Source organism: Coptis chinensis, chromosome 8, assembly GCF_015680905.1.
Source record: "Coptis chinensis isolate HL-2020 chromosome 8, ASM1568090v1, whole genome shotgun sequence".
Classification (NCBI taxonomy): Eukaryota; Viridiplantae; Streptophyta; class Magnoliopsida; order Ranunculales; family Ranunculaceae; genus Coptis; species Coptis chinensis.
Genome location: NC_141463.1, coordinates 57,935,712 through 57,958,957, shown reverse-complemented (window position 1 = coordinate 57,958,957; position 23,246 = coordinate 57,935,712). Strand labels below are relative to the sequence as shown.

The 23,246-nt window shown below is 37.0% G+C and overlaps 3 protein-coding genes and 1 long non-coding RNA gene across 4 annotated transcripts; 2 read left to right on the top strand and 2 right to left on the bottom strand.

The window, feature by feature from the left end:
• Positions 1-222: 222 nt before the first annotated feature.
• Positions 223-2,125, top strand: LOC147482122 (uncharacterized). The gene is made up of 4 exons (XR_015206995.1): positions 223-863; positions 990-1,060; positions 1,612-1,677; positions 1,916-2,125. It is a non-coding gene; the product is annotated as an uncharacterized LOC147482122 (long non-coding RNA).
• Positions 2,126-10,619: 8,494 nt separating this feature from the next.
• Positions 10,620-12,254, top strand: LOC147482121 (putative aquaporin PIP2-2). Its single transcript, XM_086577261.1, has 4 exons — positions 10,620-11,027; positions 11,298-11,593; positions 11,695-11,835; positions 12,006-12,254. Exons 1-4 carry the CDS (start codon positions 10,718-10,720, stop codon positions 12,123-12,125), a joined length of 867 nt encoding a protein of 288 aa, XP_086433387.1. The 5' UTR covers positions 10,620-10,717; the 3' UTR covers positions 12,126-12,254.
• Positions 12,255-17,843: 5,589 nt separating this feature from the next.
• On the bottom strand, positions 17,844-18,731 carry LOC147482120 (uncharacterized). The gene is made up of 2 exons (XM_086579202.1): positions 18,670-18,731; positions 17,844-18,315 (listed from the first exon to the last, which is right to left on the bottom strand). The coding sequence occupies exons 1-2, from the start codon at positions 18,729-18,731 to the stop codon at positions 17,844-17,846; spliced, it is 534 nt and encodes a 177-aa protein (XP_086435328.1).
• A 108-nt stretch (positions 18,732-18,839) lies between these two features.
• LOC147482119 (uncharacterized) lies at positions 18,840-19,658 on the bottom strand. The gene has a single exon (XM_086579201.1). It carries the CDS (start codon positions 19,656-19,658, stop codon positions 18,840-18,842), a length of 819 nt encoding a protein of 272 aa, XP_086435327.1.
• Between the last annotated feature and the right edge of the window lie 3,588 nt (positions 19,659-23,246).

Below are 23,246 nucleotides of genomic sequence, written 5' to 3'. Positions count from 1 at the left end.
CCCCAATGGTAAGTGGTTTCATTAGCTTGGATAGATTTCAGTCTACATTTTGCATATGGTGGGCGGAGTTCGTTTACAACAAGGTGTAGTTCAAGTCAATTGGCATTGAGTTTTGTAATCTTGAACCTTGACTTTCTTGTCAACTTTTCAGGTATCTTTGCACTTGAAAAAACCGATCCTGCTATCTGCTTTACAAGGATGTAAACAGGAACCCATTTTAACTGAGCGCCACTTTGAAATATGCACTTGGGTTTCCAAGATAATTTCCAATGACAGAAGAGCTCGGTAAATTTAGAGAAGTAGAAGGGACTGGCAGGATTAAAATTTCTTTTTGTTGCTGAAGTTCTTAGTTTCCATATATCAAGCTCTATAACGTTTCTTATCGCCAAGATTTTTTACAGGTTTGTCCACAGGCTGCAGATGTGCTAGAAATTTTTATATATCTTGGTGAGCCATATGTCATGTTTGCCAGCTTCTTCTCACTGTTTCACAGGTGCAGACAATTCCCACTTCTCCACCAGCAGTTGATGTAAGGGTGGGATTCAATTTGGACGGGCTTAAACTTGTCATAGTCTTGGACCTTGTTCTAATTGTCATAAGATCTTAAATCTTGCTATGATAAGTTTTCTTGGAGTGGGATTGGTATACTAAATATTGTAGCATTTGTTCTCATACTTTGTTATTAGGAACTGATTGAAGCTGACGATGGTTGGTCTTTTTTCAGTGCTTTTAATTTTGTTATGTAGGAGAAAGTCAAGTGTTTCGGGGCAGTTGTACAATCTTATCTGATGATGTTGGTTGGGGACTGCGTAGATTATCCTCAACTATTACGGGTATGCTTCATGATTCAAGGAAGCTATGAGGTACATTTTCTCTTCGAAAAAGTTATGCTCAATTTATTCCCGACCAATTTACCATGTTAGTAGGTCTTTCTTTTGTTTTACGCATTGTTGTTTTAAAATGATATTAAAGTTATTATTTTCTATTAGTGGTTCACCAGGTTATGTCAAACAAAGAGGAAGTGGATGTCATTAAGGGGATAAAAGTTTTTGAGTTGTAGGTAATCATATGGCTGAAGAAGCAATTTGTTGATGTGTACTTATGTTTTTTTTTTTCTCACTTCTATTTAGTAATATTTCAAGTTGTTCATCTGTTAAGGGACATGTTTATTATAAATTTAGTTTGTTCCTTATTCATGTCAACACAAGCATTAAGGCCCAACAGGGGATATATAAGTCCTTATGAACTTATGAGTTATACACGAGGTGTAGTTATTTATTTGTGCTTTTCTATCTCAGTATTCTATCTTGTGTTCATCTTGTAAGTTGTTAAAGCGCTTGAATGAATGAGAAACAACACTTTTGTTAGTTGCAAATTTGTTAAATACTTAACACTTTCTAGTTATGTTATGATGCCTTAATTTTTCTTTTGCATCATGCTATTAATTGTTAAATTGTGTTCGAAATTTAAGTTCATTGGAGAGAATTTTAAGGAAATATATGACAAAATGCTTAAGTTAGTTGAAGGGGAATATTCACCTCATAATAGTGAGGTCATGGTTGCTTGAAAAAGTACGCTAATCGAGATGGCATTGCTCTTTTTTTTTTCCAGATTTTATGGAAGACATGGAGATTTGTGAGCTAAATTCTTCTAATTGACTATGGTATGCTTCTCAAGGTATATATCACTATCTTTTGTTTTATTTATGTAATAGTTAGATTATCACTTTTATTTTCTTAATAGTATTACGCACCAATTTCTGTTTAAACCTAGTACAACATTCATCATCTTTTAAGGTTGGCTTCATGTCTATATGTGATGTATTGTTATAAATGACAAATTATGTGAGAGCCACTTTCTATTAAATGACAAGTTAGACTGCTTGTTAAGTGCTTATACTATTGTGCGTATGTAGGTCTTGTGGAATCGGCTTCAAATGGAATTACATGCAACAATTGACATGAAATTTTGGTTTTGGGAATCTCTGAGTTTTATTCAAGCATTGTACTACTTACCATTTGCTAGTTGTTTTTGGTACAATTTGGTATAGCATGTGGATAAATAGAATGTTTTGGTTAAATATATGAGTTTTGGATGAATAAAATACACTAGAAGTATTGTTTGAAGTTCATCGTTGAGGTTGCAGTATATATTTGTTGAATTATTTGAATGGTAGAGTTGGTGTAATTTGTGGATGAATATAAGTGGTTTTATATTGTTATTACTTGGGTTGATTTTTATTTATTTTTTATAAAAGTTGTATGTTTTATAAGATTCGGTAGTGTACAGTGGATGCCAACCCAAAGTCATGTGGAGTACTAACTGTTTCTTGTAGGGGGTGCAAGTATCCCCAAAATTAAAATTGATTTTTTTAAAAATATATCGACCATTAGTAACGGATATTTCCGTTACAAATAATAGTTAGTAAATAACACGTCCATTACTAATAGATATATCCGTTAGACATGACAAATTTAATCGGGCTACCAACAATTGCCTATCTGTTACAAAAAATTTTAGTAACGGATATAACCGTTACTAAAATTATTATTAGTAACGGTTATATCCGTTACTAAATTAGGCCTAAGTGAGAGTGACGCCCCAGAACTAACGGATATAACCGTTAGTAAAAATATAAGTAATGGATATAACCGTTAGTAAATGCCTTTTCTGGTGTAGTGCCAGTTGGCACCTAAGCTATTGGACGAAATGAAAGTGCAAGTCTAGGAATTACTCAAGAAGGGGTAAGAGTTTAAGTTTTAGTGATTTTGTTTTTGGCTTAAACATATCTTTTGAGTATATGGGTTTGAATATTTTAAGGTGTGTATGACCAAGTTCATACGACTGAGCAACTCACCATGGGGTGCGCCTGCTATTTTTGTTTCAAAGAAGGACGATACTTTGAGGATGTGTATTGACTTCAGGGATTTGAACCAGGTGACTATAAAAAATAAGTATTTGCTTCCTAGGATTGATGATTTGTTGAACCAGTTGAAAGGGGCTAAGGTATTTTCAAAGTTTGATTTAAGGACTGGTTATTATCAGATGGGAGTTGAAGAGAAGAGTATTCCTTTGACTGCATTTAGAACTCGGTATGGTTTGTATGAGTTTTCTGTGATGCCTTTTGGGTTGACGAATGCACCTGCATTCTTTATAGACCTGATGAATCGTATTTTCAGGCCCTATTTGGATAAATTTGTGATTGTTTTCATTGATGACATTTTAGTGTATTCATAAAACACAGAAGAACATAAGTTGCATTTGAAGATAGTGATGCAGACGTTTAGAGAACAGAAGTTGTATGCTAAGTTTAGCAAGTGCCGACTATTTTTGGGAAGAAGAAATTCATTTCTTGGGACATGTGGTATCTAGTGAGGGAATTGTTGTGGACCCTGAGAAGGTTGCTGTAGTGAAAGAATGGAAACAACCAACCACTGTTACAGAGATTAGGAGTTTCTTGGGGTTAACTGGATATTATCGGAGATTTATTGAGAAGTTCTCGCTTATTGTAGCTCTGCTAACGAAGTTAACTAGGAAGGATGTGAAGTTTATGTGGACTAATGATTGTGAGAAGGCTTTCTTAGAATTGAAACAGAGGTTGACTACAACTCCAATTCTAGTAATCCCGACTAGAGGTGGAAAACTAGTGGTTTTTACAGATGCTAGTGGAACTGGTTTGGGTTATGTGTTAATGCAAGACCAGAAGGTGGTGTCGTATGTTTCACGACAGTTGAACATACATGAGAGACGTTATCCTACTCATGACTTGGAGTTAGCGGCAGTGGTTTTTGCTTTGAAGGTGTGGATGCATTATTTGTATGGTGAGAAGTTCGAGCTTTACACAGATCACAAGAGTTTGAAGTATCTTTATTCACAAAAAGAGTTGAATATGAGACAACAGAGATGGATGGAATTCATAAGTAGTTATGACTTCGAGATTCAGTATCACCCAGGCAAGGGCAATGTAGTTGCTGATGCACTTAGTCGATTGCCTAGTGTTTTGACCACTCTTATGGTGCAAGAGTGGAAGAGTTTAGAGACTATAGTAGCTTATGACGTTCGGACTACACTAGGTACAGATGAGGGGTATACATGCAGTTTGGAGGTTAGGCCGGTGATTTTCAGTAGAGTGATTGTCATGCAACACATAGACCGATTTCTTTTGAGTCGGTTAGATGATCTGGTCATTGATATTTTAGATGATTGTCCGTCTGATTGGGTAGTTGATTTTGAGGGAGGATTGAGATTTCATGGGAGATTGTGCATACCAAATGATGCAGAGTTAAAGAAGGAGATATTATATGAAGCTCATCGTTCTAGGTTTACAATTCATCCTGGATGAACGAAGATGTACCACGACTTGAAGAGGACCTTTTGGTGGGAAGGGATGAAAAGAGATGTCGGCGAATATATTTCTCAGTGTTTAACTTGTCAGCAGGTTAAGGCACAACATCAGAGGCCTTCTGGATTATTGCAGCCATTAGAGATATCGATGTGGAAATGGGAGCACATTTCTATGGATTGTATTGATGGCTTTCCTAAGTCTTGGAGAGATAATGAATCTATTTGGGTTATTGTTGATCGTTTAACGAAGTCTGCTCATTTCAGTCCTATTGACGTGCGTAGAAATACAGATAAGTTGGTTTCCTTGTATGTTTGGGAAGTGGTCAAGTTACATGGGATTCCAGTGAGTATTGTTTCAGATCGAGATCGATCCTTTGTTCACTTCCAAGTTTTGGAAGAGTTTTCAGCGTGCTATGAGTACTAGTTTGGCGATGAGTACTGCTTATCATCCTCAGACAGATGGACAGACGGAGAGGGTGAATAAGATATTAGAAGATATGTTACGGTCTTGTGTAATGGATTTTGGGGGAGGATGGGAGGAGCATTTGCTTTTGGTGGAGTTTGCATATAATAACAGTTTCCAGTCGAGCATCGGTATGGCACCCTTTGAGGCTTTGTATGGGCGTCCATGTCAATCACCTGCTTGTTGGGCAGACGTGGGAGATCGAGTATTACTTGGGCCTGAGATAGTGAGAGAGACATCTGAACAGATTAAAGTAATTAGAGAAAGGATTAAGACAGCACAAAGTAGGCATAAAAGTTATGCAGATTTGAAGAGGAAACGGGTTGAGTTTTCTATAGGCGATTTTGTGTTTTTGAAGGTTTCCCCTATGAGAGGAGTTATGAGGTTTGGCATGAAATTAAAGGAAAGTTGAGTCCACGGTATATTGGACCATATGAAATAGTAGCCTCTGTTAGTAGTTTGGCGTACCGTCTTGCTTTGCCGCCTAACTTAGCGATGATTCATGATGTCTTCCATGTGTCTATGCTACGGAAATGTGTGAAAGATCCTACCGAGGTTGTTCAGCCAGCAGAGCTAGAGTTGAACGATGATGTAACTTTTACAATGAGGCCTATCACGATAGTAGATAGGGATGTGAAACACCTTAGGAGGAGGATTGTAAACTTAGTAAAAGTCCAGTGGAGTGAAAGGGAAAATGATGTGACTTGGGAACTTGAAGATAAAGTAAGACAGATGCATCCTGAGCTTTTCTCTGACACTCTAATGTGAATCTCGGGACGAGATCCTTTTAAGGTGTGTAAATTATAACACCCCGTCTATTTCTTTTATTTTTCTTAGTATCATAATAATAATAATAATAATAATAATAATAATAATGGATAATAGATAATAGATAATAGATAAAACAAAAATAGGATAGATATTAGTAAGAATAGGAAACCCAGTAGGGTTAAGAGATAAACCTTCCTTCCTTGTTTTAGGGGGGGTTTGAAAACAAAAAGGAGTTCACACGGAGTTTTTTTAAAAAAAACACAGAGAGTTTTATACCGAGGAAAAAAAAAAGTTTTACTGAGAGAGGAAAATGAAGATTTTTTCTGATAGCTGATAGTCGGAGCTAATCACGGGTGAGTAGTTATTTTCTATTTCACCGAACCTAGAGTTTGACATGTATAAAGAAATAATTTTGCTGTCTACGGTTTCCGCACATTTTTACTGCTCATTCTTCTGTTATTATCCTTGGTACTGTCATCGTATCGTTAAAACTTGTTAAATGTTAGCATATTGATATGTTGAAACTCTGAAAGTGAAGTGATTTGTTAAACTCTGTTGAACCTCTGAAAGTGAACTGTTGAAAACTCTGAAGTGATTGTTAAACTCTGTTGAAACTCTAAGATTTAAATTGAACTGTTAGAAATTGATTGTTGAAACTTGTATTGTATATTCTTTGAACTTTTATACTGTGGTTGTGTTGGTTGATTGATTTGTGAGGAGTGAGGGCTGTTGAAGCTCTGAAGGAGCATTAATGGCCGTTAAAACGCAAATGCGATTGTGAGGAGTGGGGGGAAATCAAGTTTGATTACATAATAGTGTTGGGTTTTTAGTTGGGGTTTGAAACCGAGTGGTTTTGGTATGGGTTGCCTGTGTTTGAGTGATGGTGAAGCTTTGTCAGGAGCATTAATGGCTGTCGGATGCGATTTGGGAAAAGTGGGGAAATCGAGAGTTAATGGTATAGGTATAGTAGTTTGGGTTTTTGACTAGGAATGAAATCGTGGGGATGAGGAGGTGAGGAGTGGTGGCCGGAACTTGGGCTGCTGTGGTGGTGGAGGCGCTGGAGAGAGGAAGATGAACAGTGAGGGTTTTTTTGGTTGTTGGGCTTGGGCCGAAATAAATATGTGGGCTTGAGTGTTTTATGTTGAGATTTCACTTATGGGCTTAAGTTTTAGACTTTGGGCCTTAGTCTTTGGGTTTTGATTAGATTGACTTTAGGACTGGTTGACTGCTGTTGACCCTTGGCAGGTTGATTGTTGACTGTTGACCAGAGTTGACTGTTGACTAGTTGACCAAGTTTGACTTTTAACTCGGATTATAATTTGGTCTATTAGGATAGGTCTAGGGCTACTAGCGTGCTTGACTTTAGGCTAAGACCTTTCTATATATACGTGCGTACGTGTATTAACTACTATGTGATATTTCAGTCTTTTATGATATACGACGTTATGACACTTAGACATCAATATAATTGATAACGTGTAAACAATAATACATGAAACAAGATACTCCTCCGTTCTCTGAAATAATATATGCAATAAAGTTCAATAATGTGTAAACAAATTTACCGCACCCTTTTAGAACTTTCCACGCCTCAAGTTTTGGAAATGAGATTTTATGACTGATGATGTCATATGCTAGGTGGGCATTTATTGAATGTGCCATAAATGGCCCGTTAGCGTTATAAAGAGTCATTGACTGCCATGAATGACCCGGGTATTCATTGAATGTGTCATGAATGACCAGATTGTTTGGACTGCCCTAGAGAGGAACTAAGGTATTCGCCTTGCGGGTTAGTTGTATTCCTTGAGTGTACGGGAATGTAAGGTTGGGTATTCCTTGAATGTGGTGGGAATGACCCAGGGCATTCATTGAATGTGCCATGAATGGCCTGTTAGTGATATGATAGGTATTCCTTGAATGTGGCGGGAATGACCTAAGGTATTCATTGAATGTGCCATGAATGACTTGAGTTTTATGCCCAAAGAGGCTGTGAAATAATATGTGTATGAAAGCCCAGAGATGGCTATGATATTGTGGTATTCGGTGGGATAGAGACACACAGGAATGTGTGATTTGACAAATGTGTGGAGTGCAAATCGTGGAGTAGGTGCTAAAAGGTGGGTGTATAAGAAAAGTAACCGATTAATTAATAAGAGAAATTGATTTGATTGTACGGGTGTGCTTGGACTTACATTTGAATACTGATAGGATGTCTACATATGTTTATTTATAATTTCTAACTTCCGTTTGCAGGAGGGTAGGACTTAATAATATTTTGTGTAGGGACGCAGTCCTACCCTTATGCAGAAGTCGATATCGGTAAGATTTCATTCAATTACTTAGTTATTAAAATGAGTTAATAGAATGGAAGTCTTGCTTGGGAAGAAACTATGTCAGTTGAAATGACGGAACTACCTGTCTTCCAAGCTGAGAATGATTAAGATATGGGTACATATAAAGTGTTTGTTGGATAATTAAATTCTGGAAATGAATTTATGTTGTTTGTCTACTCATACCAGCAAATTCCATTTGCTGACCCATGTTTGCTTTGTTCTGGCAACATGGGTGTGTTCTTGGGAACATAGGTGGAAGACAGTGGAACCATGGCGTGTGATTTGGATTCTTGCCTGGAGCAGTCCGTTAGTTCTTTTATTAGGTCTGATTCTTATTGGATTGATGTAATAACGTAGTTTACATTTTCATATGACATGAGAATACGATGTTGAAGACTTTTTTTTTTAGAGTTTGTTTGATGTTTTTATTGGGATGGAAGATAGTCTTTTAATAAAGTGATGGTTGAGAAATTTTGGAGATTATTGTTGTTAAATTGATTCTTTTATGATGTGGGTTTTCGGTTTTGGTATGTGTTGTATCCACCCCGTCATAGCCTGGGTTTTTAGATAATTGAACATAGCGATGTTTGAAATATTTATATTTCAAATATTCACTTTGTAATTGTTGAGAAATTCGGGTTGTGACAATTTGCTCAACAATGAAAAAAAGATTAATCTCTAATGTGCATTATTGTTCCCATTTTGTAGATATTAATCTTTGTATAGTATAATATAATAAGAAAACCAAACCGATGAGCCTTAGTCATTTTTTATTATTAGCAAGCCTGTTTTAAATGAGATCAGTTAGTAACTCTGATGTTAGCGGGGTTTGAGCTCCAGACCTTTGGTATAATTACCCAAAGGTTTTACCGACTTTACTAGTCGGCGGCACCTGCAGCCTTAGTCATTTGAAATCGCTTCCAACCACCTCAAAAAAATTGTTATTCTTATTCGTTTTATTTTGTAAGGATATTGTCGCCACTACAAATTGATAAGTGCATAGTTTTCTGACGAGATCGATTGAAGGAATAATTTAAAAGATAATTTTTTTTCCATTGATATATTAGCTAGAATTACCATTGAGAAGTTGGTGGAGTTGAAATGTTGAGTAAAATCGAATGTGTTGGGTGGGCTAGAATAAATTTGGTGGAAGTATAAGTGCAAGTTTAAGAAGTTTTTATATAGAAGTTGCATTTGTAGATGTCTAAGGTACTTATGGATATTTATACGGGTATTTATGTCTAAGGTTTTAAGAATTAGAGCGAATTTGTGGATAGGCTTGTCTACAAACAACATTTTTCATTGGTCCAAACTATTTTCGGGCACATAAACCATTTTTTTGAGCGGAATAAACAGTTTTCTGGGGCACTAACTTCACCCATCAGCATTTGTTGTCTTGTGTACTGCAAATAGTAGCTTTGTCCTCAAAATTATTCTGTTTAAGAAATAGGAGGTTTATTTAGTCAAAAACCAGGTACATATAATTTAGGGAGTTTAGTCTAAGTAACCCCCAAAAAAAATGACAGGTGGAAATACTTATAACCACACATCTCTAAAGATACTGCACATGCGTATGATGGTCGGTGAAGACAAAAGTTAAATATTAACATGCTAATCTTGACTAATATAAAACGGATTAATGATTGGGAATGACTAATTAGGGAAGAAGGTGGCGGCGGTGTGGGGCCGTGGCAGGACATGCCATGAGCTGTTTAGAAGCTAAAATTCGCTAGATGGTACATAGTGAAAACAATGACTGATCAAATGTATATTTCAATGCCATAGCTTTTTTTGCTAAAGTATTTCAATGTATATGTATATATCCAGTTAGAGAGTCTGGCCATTACAATTGAGTGAAATGACTCTTTAAATTGGCATGCTTATGTGAAAGAAGAAATTTCTGGTCGCCACTAAAAAACATGAACTGGTTTATCATTGAGCAATTTCTGATTTCTGAAAGTGCATCCACAGAATCCCTGGTCATGAGTCGTGACCACTGGAACAATAAATAGGACCACAAATATATAGTTGTTATTGAGCTCAATTTCTCAAAGATGATGATGATCATCATAATGCAATATTTTGAGAAAAAAAAAATAATCGTGATGCAGTACGTTATATATATTCCTATTTCCCCTTTCAATAATAAATCTAAAGTCATTGGACAGGAAAGTCATACTGCATATGGATTCTCTTACTTAAGCAATGAATTCGATCTAGTCATGCTTATTCTAAAGATAAGTTCAATATTCCAAAGTCCTTGCTCTAAGTACGAAATGGGACTGTGACTTACGGACAGAGCGAGAAGAAATAATTAAGGGGGGTGGGGTGGGGTGGGGTGGCAAATGTGGTAGGGCCTGTGAAAGCGAAGCAAATCCAAATCTAAAATACTTTAAAGAACGCGACTGTTAGCTACAGTCCCGCAACAGTAGTTTATTAATTTTTTATGTAACTCTTGGTTACTTCGTCATTTGTTATTTGCCCCTCTATTTTTTATTTATTTACCTAATTTACCCCTATCTAAAAGAGAGAAAAGTTGTTGGGGGCTTTTGATGGACACGTGGAAGAGAGAGAAATGGTAGAATGAGAGGAGATAGAAAAACGTGCATAGCACGTGCACCATTCTAGTCATGGTAATATGGGCGGCAAAATTATGTTAATTAACTTAATCTCTTAATTCAATCTCTCCATAAATATTCAAACCCCCCTTTCTTTCCTCAACAGTCTGAAGCACCACCAACCAACAACACATAAGAAACCACAGCCACCCTTCTGTCTTTTTGACAGTAGTGCTAGTGATCAAGAAATGGGCAAAGATGCTGAGGTTGCAGAGAAAGGAGAATTCTCTACTAAAGACTACCACGATCCACCTCCAACACCTTTAATTGACATAGAAGAACTAACTAAATGGTCCTTCTATAGAGCACTTATAGCTGAATTCATAGCAACCCTTTTGTTCCTTTACATCACAGTGTTAACTGTGATTGGATACAAGAGCCAAACCGATCCTACTTTGAATAACACTGATCAGTGTGGCGGAGTTGGTGTTTTAGGAATTGCTTGGGCCTTTGGTGGAATGATTTTCGTCCTCGTTTACTGCACTGCTGGCATTTCAGGTATGCTTTATATTTTTTCCTTATTCTAAAATGTTTTTATTGAATATCCGAAACAAATTATACAAAGGCAGAGGACAAGTGCGAACTGTGCGTCTGTGCTCGGTGCTCCTAGTCCTTTCTAAACCGAAGTGGCAATATTTTTGTTCTTGGGGTACTTTTTTTCGTTCTTTTTTTTTAAAAAATAAATGTGTTACGAATATTGGTGGAAATTTTATGGAGTGCGTCAATTAAATGGTGTCATGGTGATGAATTTGGTGTTAATATGTACAGGAGGACATATTAACCCGGCAGTGACATTTGGGCTATTTCTAGCAAGGAAGGTGTCTCTGATTAGAGCCGTGATGTACATGGTGGCTCAGTGCCTTGGAGCCATATGTGGTGTTGGGTTGGTGAAGGCTTTTCAGAAGTCTTACTTCGTTCGATATGGCGGTGGAGCCAATGAGCTGCAAGTTGGATACAGTAAAGGGACTGGATTGGCTGCTGAGATCATTGGTACCTTTGTTCTTGTTTATACCGTCTTCTCAGCCACTGATCCCAAGAGAAATGCTAGAGACTCCCATATCCCTGTGAGCATTCTGTCAAACTTCCGCGAAGATTAAAGCAAAAAAGTCACTGTTAAGCTTATTACGTAGTGTTTACTTGAATTTTACTGTTTTACGTCGTTTAGGTTTTGGCACCGCTTCCCATTGGATTCGCCGTGTTCATGGTTCATCTTGCAACTATTCCAATCACGGGTACTGGTATTAACCCGGCAAGGAGTTTTGGAGCTGCTGTGATCTATAACACAGATAAGGCATGGGATGATCAGGTGCATTTCCCCCTTTTCTTTACCTCTGGGACAATTTATTTACAGCACTGTTAATAATTTCCGGAACTGAAGTATTTAGACAAGTTTATTTGATTGTACATTTGTACATCAGTTGTTTGAGTTGCTTTGTATGCGGTGAAACTTATGCAAATCTTTTACTCTTTTTTCAGTGGATCTTCTGGGTTGGACCATTCATTGGCGCTGCTATTGCTGCTTTCTACCACCAATTTGTCTTAAGAGCGGCAGCAATTAAGGCTTTGGGGTCCTTCAGGAGCAGCCAACATGTCTAAGATGCCGTTTATCCAAAAAAAAAAATAACATGTCTAATGTGTATCGAACCATTCGGTCCCTTCAAAGTTGTGAAAATTGAAGGATCATGTGTTCCAAATCATTGATTAAGGAAATTTGGTATTATGATATATGATGGTATTTGTCTCTGCCGTTATGAACCATGAAATTGTAGATAAAATCTCTTCTGAAAGCGGAAATATTTGGATCGCTTCTTTAATCTGTTCCTCTTTGCAATCCTGGTTAGCAATTCGGGATATGGCAAAAATTCAGTATGGAAATAATTTGAGAATTATTCGGTGATTCAAAAAAACGGTACGGTCAAAAATTCACAATACGTCAATTATGCGGTGTTTAATTAATACGCGTTTTAAACGTTTGGTTGCAAAAATTCGGAAGTAAAAAATTCGTAATATTATGTTAGTAAATATTAATAATAGTTGTCATTGTTTACAACATAACAAGCATATCTAAATAATTTAGCTACAAAAACATTAAAACCAATTGAATAGTCCACATAGGTATATTCTGTGATGTCTAAAAACACGTTCTTACTTATGCTCTAAGATCACACAACAAAATGAATGAAGGAAACAGAATCAAAGAAGATGAAGTGAATATTTGTTTTATTAAAATGGCGACAAGAGTTTACAATTTCTCTATTTTCTTCCTCTCTATTTCTCTCTCCTCTTTTCAATGATTTTTTGGATCATGAATGAATGTCTTTTCTGATGCTCTTCCAGTCTTTATATAGTGTCCTGATTTGGCTTGGACCCAGTCAATCTTTGACATGTGCCCCCTGCCTTTCTTTCTCGTTTCCCGCTTTCTACCTGCAACACAATTTAAACACCCACGAGATTTACCGAGATATTGGCCTTTATGCCAATATCTCGAGTTTTAAAATACTGAAACGAACATGTTTATAGGTACGATATTTGCCCACTACATCGCCCTTTCTCGAAATTTTGAAATTTCTTTTGAAATTTCAACTTTTCGAGAAGCAATTATACCAAATAACGGATATGAAAACTATCGGGCCCAAACAAACACCCGGTCAAATATTTAAAAAAATATATAAATTTAAACCTCTTTAGCTTCTTCAGTACACTTCCCAAACACATAATCTCTTTAGCTTATTCAGTACGCCTCCAAACACTTTAAAAAAAACTCTGGTTTTCTTCTTATTCAACTTTCCAGAACTCATCCCTCTTGCAATCCATAAGGTATGCTCTTTCATCCTGCACTTTATTAACCTTTCTAACACATGTATTGATATACTTGCTTTAGTAATAATAGATACGATATTTTATCTTCGCTTTAGTTGTTTACATCTGAATCACTTAATTTTGCATGTCTGCGTGTACTAATGCTTATGTAATGACATATATTACTATTTTGAACTTCTAAACATACAAAAGTTTGAATCTTTTTATTCCTACCATTGTTTTTATCTTTTTGTTTGTTCTGGCTTTACTATCGGCATGTATCACAATATTTCCGATATTACTTTATTCCAATATAACTCTATTCATCTGTATCTCCAATGACTTATATCGACCTTGCCGATACTACAATATCATGCAGCTAATAACATTATAAATATTGAAGTGCCGATATTAAAAATACCTTTGTCCTTCCTTCTTTGTGTATAGCCATTTCAATGGCCAGTGAAGATATCATCTCTGATGCTAGTCTCCCTTCTGAGGATACCATATAGGATAACATTCTTTCTGATGATAGACCTTTCAGTCAAAACTTCGCTTCGACTTCGAACAATAACTCTCGGCCCCATATTACATGGGACCTATCTTATATTGTAGAAGGTATTCCATGCCATCCTTTTGCAACCATTGATTCTAAATCTGAACGTGATACCATAGAAGAGTCCAGCCGATGGAGAACTGGTCTTTGCAATTTCTTTATTAAACAACCCAATCTATCGTTAGTTCAAACCGCCTATCAAATTCCCTCTTCACTTTATCTACAACATTATGATGGTAGTCGGGCTTTTACTCAATGCCAGAGCGGTACCAAGAATGAAATCATTATTACTGTCGGCCAACTCGCTGCTGGTTTGAGATTTCCTCTATCTACCCTTGATCGTGAAGTACTGAACCATTTAGACATTTCTCCTAGTCAGGGTAATGGTAACTTCTGGTGGCTGATGTTTGTATGTAATTATTATAACAGCCACCTTTCTCCCGATAAATATGCTACTAACTGTATTAGGTTATCCGATATTCTTATGCACTATAGATTCTGTGAAAAGATTATCGGATACTTTTATCCCAAAAAACATACCCATTGAAACATTAAAGGTATTCTTAGAAAAAACCGCAATAGCGACAAACAGTGGACCCAGTATCCTATTGTTGTTTTAGGTAACTGGGAAAGTTCTGATAGCCCAGCAAATCCCCCTTTGAAACATCAAGTCTTCAACCCCACAGGTATGTCCTCCCTTTTCCTTTGTTTTCCTTCTTAAGCCTTTAGAACCAACCCCTTATCTAATTTCACTCTCATTTGCGTCTTTTCAGTACTTCTACCTCATTTTGCCAAAGCTCGTGGTAATTTTGATAGAGTATTAAGGCTTTTAGAAGGAACTGAAGCCGATGTTGATATTAAAATGGGTGCCGATAAAGAAGGGAATCCCAAAATTACTGTTCATCTGCCCGATATCTCCCACTATCGGGCACCTCTTTACGTTCTCAAACATCGAGCTCTTCAAAAAATGGGTCAGTCACCAACTCCCCCTCAATCTCCTTTAAACGATTCCTCAGACGATCTACTCTTTATTATATCCTCCTTTGCCTTGCACGAATTGCCTCCTAAACTTCCCAAAAGCTTCTACGATTATCTAGATAACACTTGTACCATGACTCCCAATCTTTTCCCTGATATTAAAAAAGAAGTTTATAATTTTTATGAATATTTTTATAAATATCCGATATTGCAAAATATATTTAATCAACATCTTTTATTGTACACATCATGGCTCATCAAATGCCGATGAATGCCAACGCTGGTCGTTATTTATCTGAGAAAGGGAAAAAGAAAACACCGAATCCCTCCTCCAAACCCTCTGCTGCTGATAAACAACTTGCTCCCCCTTCCATCCCTACCAATCCTCCTAATGCTCCTAAAAATCACCCTCCCTCTGCATCCCAACCTAATACCACCTTTCCCCCTCCAACTACTAATGTCTCTTCTAAAAGAAGAAAAACTCATTCATGGGGTGAAAGTAGTCTTCCCGATGGTCAAAACCTTAACTCTTTTTCGTCAGCCGATGCCAATGAAATTTTCAGACCTGAATTTTACCTTGCTGATGGCAGCCATATCCCTTTAAATGCCTCTCTTTTCGAAGATACTCATAAGACTGAATTAGGTGTTGCTTTAGCTAGCAACTCTATTCTTCCGAAAGACAAAATTGCTGCTCTCAACATCGACTCCTCTGAACGGTTTACCGAGTTTTACGATCATATGGAGAAGGTACTTATATCTTGTCTTCTTTTATTTCATACCAATCTCATCTTTTTACTTTGTACTTATCTATTTTGGATATTTTTATAGGCGAAAGCACTTGCCATGGCTCAATTTGATCTGCTTCATAAGCAAGAATGCGAAATCGGGCGCATTAGAAAAACTCTGACTACTCAGCGATTAGAATTCAACCGATTATCCCAAGAAAACAATAGCTTTCAGAAGGAAATTCATCAACTGAAAGCTTCTATGAAGCAACAATCTGAGAAAGCCGAGAAAACGTTATCGGATAAAGAGGCTGATCATGCTGAACTTGTGAAGAAAATGATTGATGATTTCACTGCCGAAAGACAGAGAAGTGCAGAAGCCTCTGAAGCTACCGATGCTGAATTCAATAACGTCATGGCAGCTGTTAATTCCCTTGGTGATAAGTTGGATATCTGCAAGCCTTTTGTTCCCCGTAACATCTTTATGGAGAACAATATGCTTTCGGATGATGAAGATGGAGATACAACTACTGTGGTTGATACCACCTCGCAGCTTCCACCTGATGCTACTCAACCTACTGAGGCTACCTTATCTGATGTTGATGCACTTTTGAACAATCCTCTTTAAACTATCCTCTTTTTGCTCCAAAGTTGTAATTTGCTAACACTATATAGTTCTTGACTGTTCTAAATTCTTAGTTCCATTGATATTTTGTTTTGATACTTCACCATTATTTGTAATTTTCACCTACTTGCATTATATCGGCAATACTTAGAATTAAATCAGAAAGAAAATACAATTTTCGATATCCTCAACTAAAAACAAATAGTATCGGCGATACTTAGAATTAAATAAAAAAGAAAATATAATTTTCGAAATCCTCAACTAAAAACAATAGTATCGGCGATACTTAGAATTAAATCAGAAAGAAAATACAATTTTCAATATCCTCAACTAAAAACCATAGTATCGGCGATACTTAGAATTAAATCAGAAAGAAAATACAATTTTTGATATCCTCAACTAAAAACCATAGTATCGGCGATACTTAGAATTAAATCAGAAAGAAAATACAATTTTCAATATCCTCAACTAAAAACCATAGTATTGGCGATACTTAGAATTAAATCAGAAAGAAAATACAATTTTTGATATCCTCAACTAAAAACCATAGTATCGGCGATACTTAGAATTAAATCAGTCTGCCAATTTATTTTTATCAAAGGACTACCACATACCTCTATTATCAAATGATCTTCCATGGCTCGTCCTTTACGGATATCTTGCTTGATAGCTATGATCTTTTTCTGCCTGATATCTGCCCCTGTTTTTGACATCAGGAGGACTTTCTTATGCCTGATATCTGCCACTATTTTTTATATCAGGTCTTTTTGACAATACGCCTGAAATCAACATTTCTACCAATCCCAGGACTTTCTTATGCCTGATATCTGCCACTGTTTTTGATATCAGGTCTTTTTGACAATATGCCCGATACCAACACGTCTGCCGATATTAGGACTTCTTATGCCTAATATCAACATTTCTGTCAATATTAGGACTTTTGACAATATGCCTGATACCAACACGTCTGTTGATATCAGGACTTCTTACACCTAATGTCAACATTTCTATCGACATCAGGACTTCTTATGCCTGATATCTGCCATTGTTTCTGACATCAGGATTTTTTGCCGATGTGCCTGATATCAATATGCTATCGATACCAGGACCTTTTATGCCTGATATCTACCTTTGTTTCTGATATCAGGACTTTTTAACAATATGCCTTATATTAACATTTCTATCAATATCAGGACTTTTTATGCCTGATATCTACCTCTGTTTCTGATATCAAGACTTTTTTGATAATATGCCTGATATCAATATTGCTACCAATATCAGGACTTTTTGATAATATGCCTGATATCAATATTTCTATCGATACCCGGATTTTTACCATATGCTAACACCATATATATTTGTATATATAACAAAAAATGAAATTTGAAACTTGAATCCCTTTATATTGAATTGAAAATTCATGCTACACATCTTAATTGCTCATGAAATTTGATAGAAATACCTTTACATTATTGATAGAATACCTTCAGATTACTGACATTTTGAGGTTTTGCTAACAATTCATCATCAGCTTTCTTTAGATAATATGCTCCATTTACTCCCACTTTGTGGACAATGTATGGACCTTCCCAATTCGCTGATAACTTCCCAGCTCCTTTTTCTTTTGTCACCTATGTAACCTCTTTCAGCACTAGGTCACCTTCTTGGAAACTTTTTTCTTTTACTTTCTTATTAAATGCTTTTCTGAGCTGCCTATGATAAGAATCAAGCCTCATTATTGCTTGCTGCCTTCTCTCTTCTAAATTTAAGATCTCTGCCTGCATCCCCTGATTATTCAATCCTTTTTCTACAAGCATTGTCCTTGATGTCGACACTACCATCTCAGCTGGAGTTACAGCTTCCATCCCATAAGCTAAAGTAAATGATGATTCTCCTGTTGCTACTCTAGGGGTTGTGCTGTTTGCCCACAGCACACTATTTAACTCATCAACCAACAAGCTTTTCTTATCTTCCAGCTTCTTTTTGATGTTGTCCATAATGGTCTTATGCGTTGCTTTTGCCTGCCCATTTCCTTGAGCATAGTAAGGTGCCAATGTAAAGTGCTTGATCTGATACGATTCTAAAAAATCTTTCACTTTTCCCCTAATGAATTAAGGTCCATTATCCGACATAATAGCATGCGGCAACCTATATCGGGAAACCACCCTTTCAAACAAAAACCCAATAATGTCCTGCTCCTTGACATGTTGCAGAGCTATCGCTTCTACCCACTTAGTGAAGTAGTCAGTTACTGCTAAGATGAATCTCTTCTTTCCTCTTCTAGGTACGAGAGGCCCTACAATGTCCATCCCCCATAACACGAACGACCATGGATTCGAAACACAGTGTAATTCCTTTGCTGACACATGAATGGCATGTCCATGTTTCTGACATTGACTACACTTTTTTGCATATCGCAAACAATCTCGCCTCATTTGTGGCCAAAAATACCCCTACCTTGCAATCTTACAAGCCAACGATCTTCCTGCCGAATGATTGCCACATTCTCCTTCATGCATTTCTGCAATAATTTTCTGAGAATCTTCTGCCGATACACATTTTAAATGTGGTCCCCCTGGATTTTTCCGATATAACTGATCATCTATTAGTAGATATCTTTCAGCTCCTCATTTTATCCTTCTAGCCTCATTCTTATTTGCTCGCAATATTCCCTGTGATAGAAATATCACATAATTGCAGATCCATGATGCCCCCAGTATATCTATTTCCATTATCTCTGTGTGCCTTATATTAATACTCGGAATTTGCTGAACCCCTATATGCAACAATCGCCTTTCCTCATTTTCAAGCATTGCAGCCACATATGCCAATGCATCAGCATGTCGATTCTCAACCCTATCGAGATGCTGAAAAACAATATTCCTGAAATCCTTGAACTTCATCCTCACCAAATTTAGATAATCTATCATGTTATCACATTTTGCTGCATACCCTCCATTGATCTGGCCTATCACCAACTGCGAATCACTGAAAACCGATAAGTCTTTGACATTCAACGATTTAGCCATATCCAAACCTGTTATTAGAGCCTCGTACTCAGCTTCATTATTAGAAGCGTGAAAACCTAACATAACTGCTATCTCGAGTCTTTGGTTTTCTGGGGTTATCAGCACAGCGCCGATACCGCATCCCTTTTGCCCTGATGACCCATCTACAAAGAGCCTCCATCCATTTGTATCTACCCAAGGGTCATCCTCATCCATTGCATTATCAGTCTCTTGTACCAATAGAAGATTCTCTTCTTCAGCTTTCCAATCTTCATCTTCAGTAGGAAAATCTGCTAAAAAATCAGCTAGAACTTGGCTTTTCTCCGATACTCTATTCTTATACTCAATCCCAAACTCAACAATAAGAACTGACCACTTCACCATTCTCCCAGATTTAGCTGTCTTAGCTAAAGTTTGTTTCAAAGGAAGATTTGTCATTACTACTACTAAATGGGATTAAAAATACGGTTTTAACCGTTGAGTAGAATATAGGAGAGCTAATGCATATTTTTCTAACATTGACTATCGAGTTTCATCTTCAAACATTGTTTTAGATTGAAAATACACAGGCCGCTCAGGTTCGTCTTCCACTTTGACTAGTACTGAACTTATAGCGAAATCCGAGATTGCAAGGTAAAAGAACAGCGTATCTCCTTTTTTTGGTTTTATCAAAGTTGGTACTTCTTGTAGATACTTTTTTAACTCGGTGAATGTGAGTTCACATTTGTCATCCCATACAAATTTTATATTCTTCTTCAATAGTTTGAATAAAGGTTTACATCTATCAGATGTTCGAGATATAAACCTATTCAACGCTGCAATTCTGCCTGTAAGCTTTTGAATCTGCTTCCTTGTGCTGGGTGAAGGCATCTATTGGATAGCTCGAATTTGATCTGGGTTAACATCAATTCCTCGCTTAGTGACAATATATCCGAGGAATTTTCCTAAACTTACCCCGAAAGTACATTTCTCAGGGTTAAGCTTCATATTAAACTGTCGGAATATCTGGAACACCGTATTCAAATCTTGAACATGGTTGGACGCCTTCTTTGATTTGATGACCATATCATCTATATATACTTCCACAATATGTTTAATCAGATGTTTGAACATCTTTTCGACCAACCGCTGATATGTCGCCCCATCATTTTTTAACCCAAATGGCATTCTAATGAAACAATAAAGACCCCCCTCCACAACGAATGCTGTTTTCAATTGATCTAATATTGACATAACAATATGAAAATACCTGGAATGACCATCACAGAAACTCAATAATTTGAATCCAGCTGCCCTATCCACCAGTTCATCAATTCTAGGCATTGGATAGTAATCTTTTGGGTATTGCTTATTAACATCTGTGAAATCCACACATATACGAACCTTGCCATTCTTTTTAGGAACCACCACAATATTTGCAACCCATTCTGAATTATCGATTTCTTTGATGATTTCATATTCCAGCATTTTATGAATTTCATTTTGTACTGCTTGCGCGTACATCGGCCTAACCCTTCTATGACGCTGATGAACTGGGATTGCTCCTTCTCGCATATTCAATTTATTGGAACATATCTGAGGGTTAATACCAGGCAGATCAGCCATCGACCACGCAAATACATCTTTATTCTCTTTTAGAAACTCAATTAAATCACTCTTGATTTCTGAACTCAACTCTGTTCCAATAAAAGTGAAGCAACTTTCATTGTTCTGTCCGATATTGATCTTCTGCACTTCTTCTATTGTCTTACTTATGATTATCTCAGGCTCTATCTTCACTTCTGATGTAAACTTACCATCCTCCTGACGACTTTTACTATCGGACCTTGGAAATGAATTTTCAATTAATTGCTATCTGGCGACTTTCGAGACGCCCCCCGTTTCTACTTTCTTTTCTTTCATCATACCTTTCACAGTAACAAAATTGCACTTCTCGGATTCCAACTAGTCTCCTCTTATCTCGTGTGGGCCATATGCTGTCAGAAATCTGATAACTTGATAAAAAGTGCTCGGAACTGCTCTGATAGCATGTATCCATTTTCTTCCCAAAATAGCATTGTGATCTGAATGATGCTTTATGACTATGAACTTAGTCATAATAGTCTGTGGGCCTGCCCTTACTGGCAATTTGATTTCTCCCGCTGGTCTTGTTGATGTTCCATTACAACCATACAAATTGAACTGTGGTTCTTTTAATTGGGATTCATCAAATCCGATACCGGTATATGCTTTCCAAAATAAAATATTGACAGAACTGCCACAATCGACCAATATCTTTTGGACATCATACCCTGATATCCTTAAAGTGATTAGCAAAGCATTGTCATGAGGTAACATTACCTTCGATAGATCATCGGGTACAAACATAATAGCTCCAGGTATACTTGCCGATATAAGAGCAGGATCTACTAGGATTGGTTCCACATTGACTTCCAACACCTCTTTGATTGTCGATATCTTCTGAATTTTGTCCCTTATGATCTTCTTCTGTGGAATAACTCCCTTATATATATCATGTTAATCACCCCTAAAGGTTTATCATTCATCACCGCCGCCACCTCTGGTCTGGCATCAGCTCTAAACTCCTTGATCTTTCCATCTCTCATTAATCGATCCACTTCCCTGAGCAATTGAAGACATTTGTTTGTCTCATGATTCTTTACCTTATGAAAATTACAGAAATGTTTATCTTCTATCTCCCGAGGTTTATGAATCGGATGTTGGAAATAAGGCTCTTTCCCTACCCTTCTCAAAATGTCCTCTAATGTAGTATTAATAGCGATATAATTGGATGGATCCAACTCCTCTCTTAATGATCTTTCGAACTTCTTCTTTTGTGAAGGTTGACCGTCATCTTTTGAGTAAGAATCATTCGCCTTTCGCTTTTCGGATTTATGATGGGTCTCTTCTTTCGCTAAATTGCTTGCCTCAGATACTTGCAACACAGGTTGAACTAAAGCTGATAGAATACCTTCTTCAACTTGCTCGTCTTTCTTGGCTTTATCATATAGCTCTCTAAGAGTCTTAATCTCCTTTCGAAGCATATACTTGTGCATATCGGACGTAGGAATGAGCCCTGTCTGAAAGGCCATTACTGCCGTCATTTCAGACTCATCCAAATGTTCTACCAGCTGCGCCTCTGCCTTGAATCATGATAAGAATCATTTTAGAGATTCCTTCTTTCCCTGCTTTAATTGGAACAAAGCCGATACCTGCTTCGGTTTCACTCGCTGATGTCCATAGTTGGTCAGAAAATTTTCTTCAATTTCCCTATAACCTGAAAATTTTCTTCAATTTCCCTATAACCTGATATTGAACCTTCTTGTAAAGAATAGAACCACTTCAACACCTTTCCCTTTAAACTTGAAGAAAAAGATTTGCATAACAATGAATCCAAAAATGCAGTTCCCTTATATATCGAAAACTGATGCCGATATGCGAAAAAGATGGTCCATCGGATCTGACGATCCATCATATTGTGTGAACTTAGGTAACTTAAACTTCGGCGGAACAGGCATCAACTCAATACTTTGATGTATCGGATTTCTACTCACATCATCTGCTAACTTTCTTATTGATGTAGAAGTCTTCCCGCGCCCTTGATTTCCCAGTTGCTTTATCATCATTTCTTGTATCATCTCCTTTGTGATAGGTTGTGGTATTGGAATTTCCGATATTGGAGATACTTCGGCAACTCTTTCCTTTCTTGTTGATTCCTTTCCAGTATAATGACTACCCGACTTCGAACTACATTCCTCCTCGTCTTCCTCATGAAGATCTCTTACTGCATTACTTAGACCTCCCTTTTTCCTCTCTTGGTTCTCTTTAAGTAAAACAGCATTCAGTCTTTCCGCCTCTTTCAATCTTTTCAATACTTCTTGAAGTGAAACTTCACCCTCAATAATTCTTCCTGTAACCTCCTACTTACAGAAGTTCTTGTATTCCTTTTATGTGATTGATTATCGTTATCCATTCGCTTGCTATTCGCTTTCTTCCTGGGAGCCATTATAATCCACTTCCCACTCC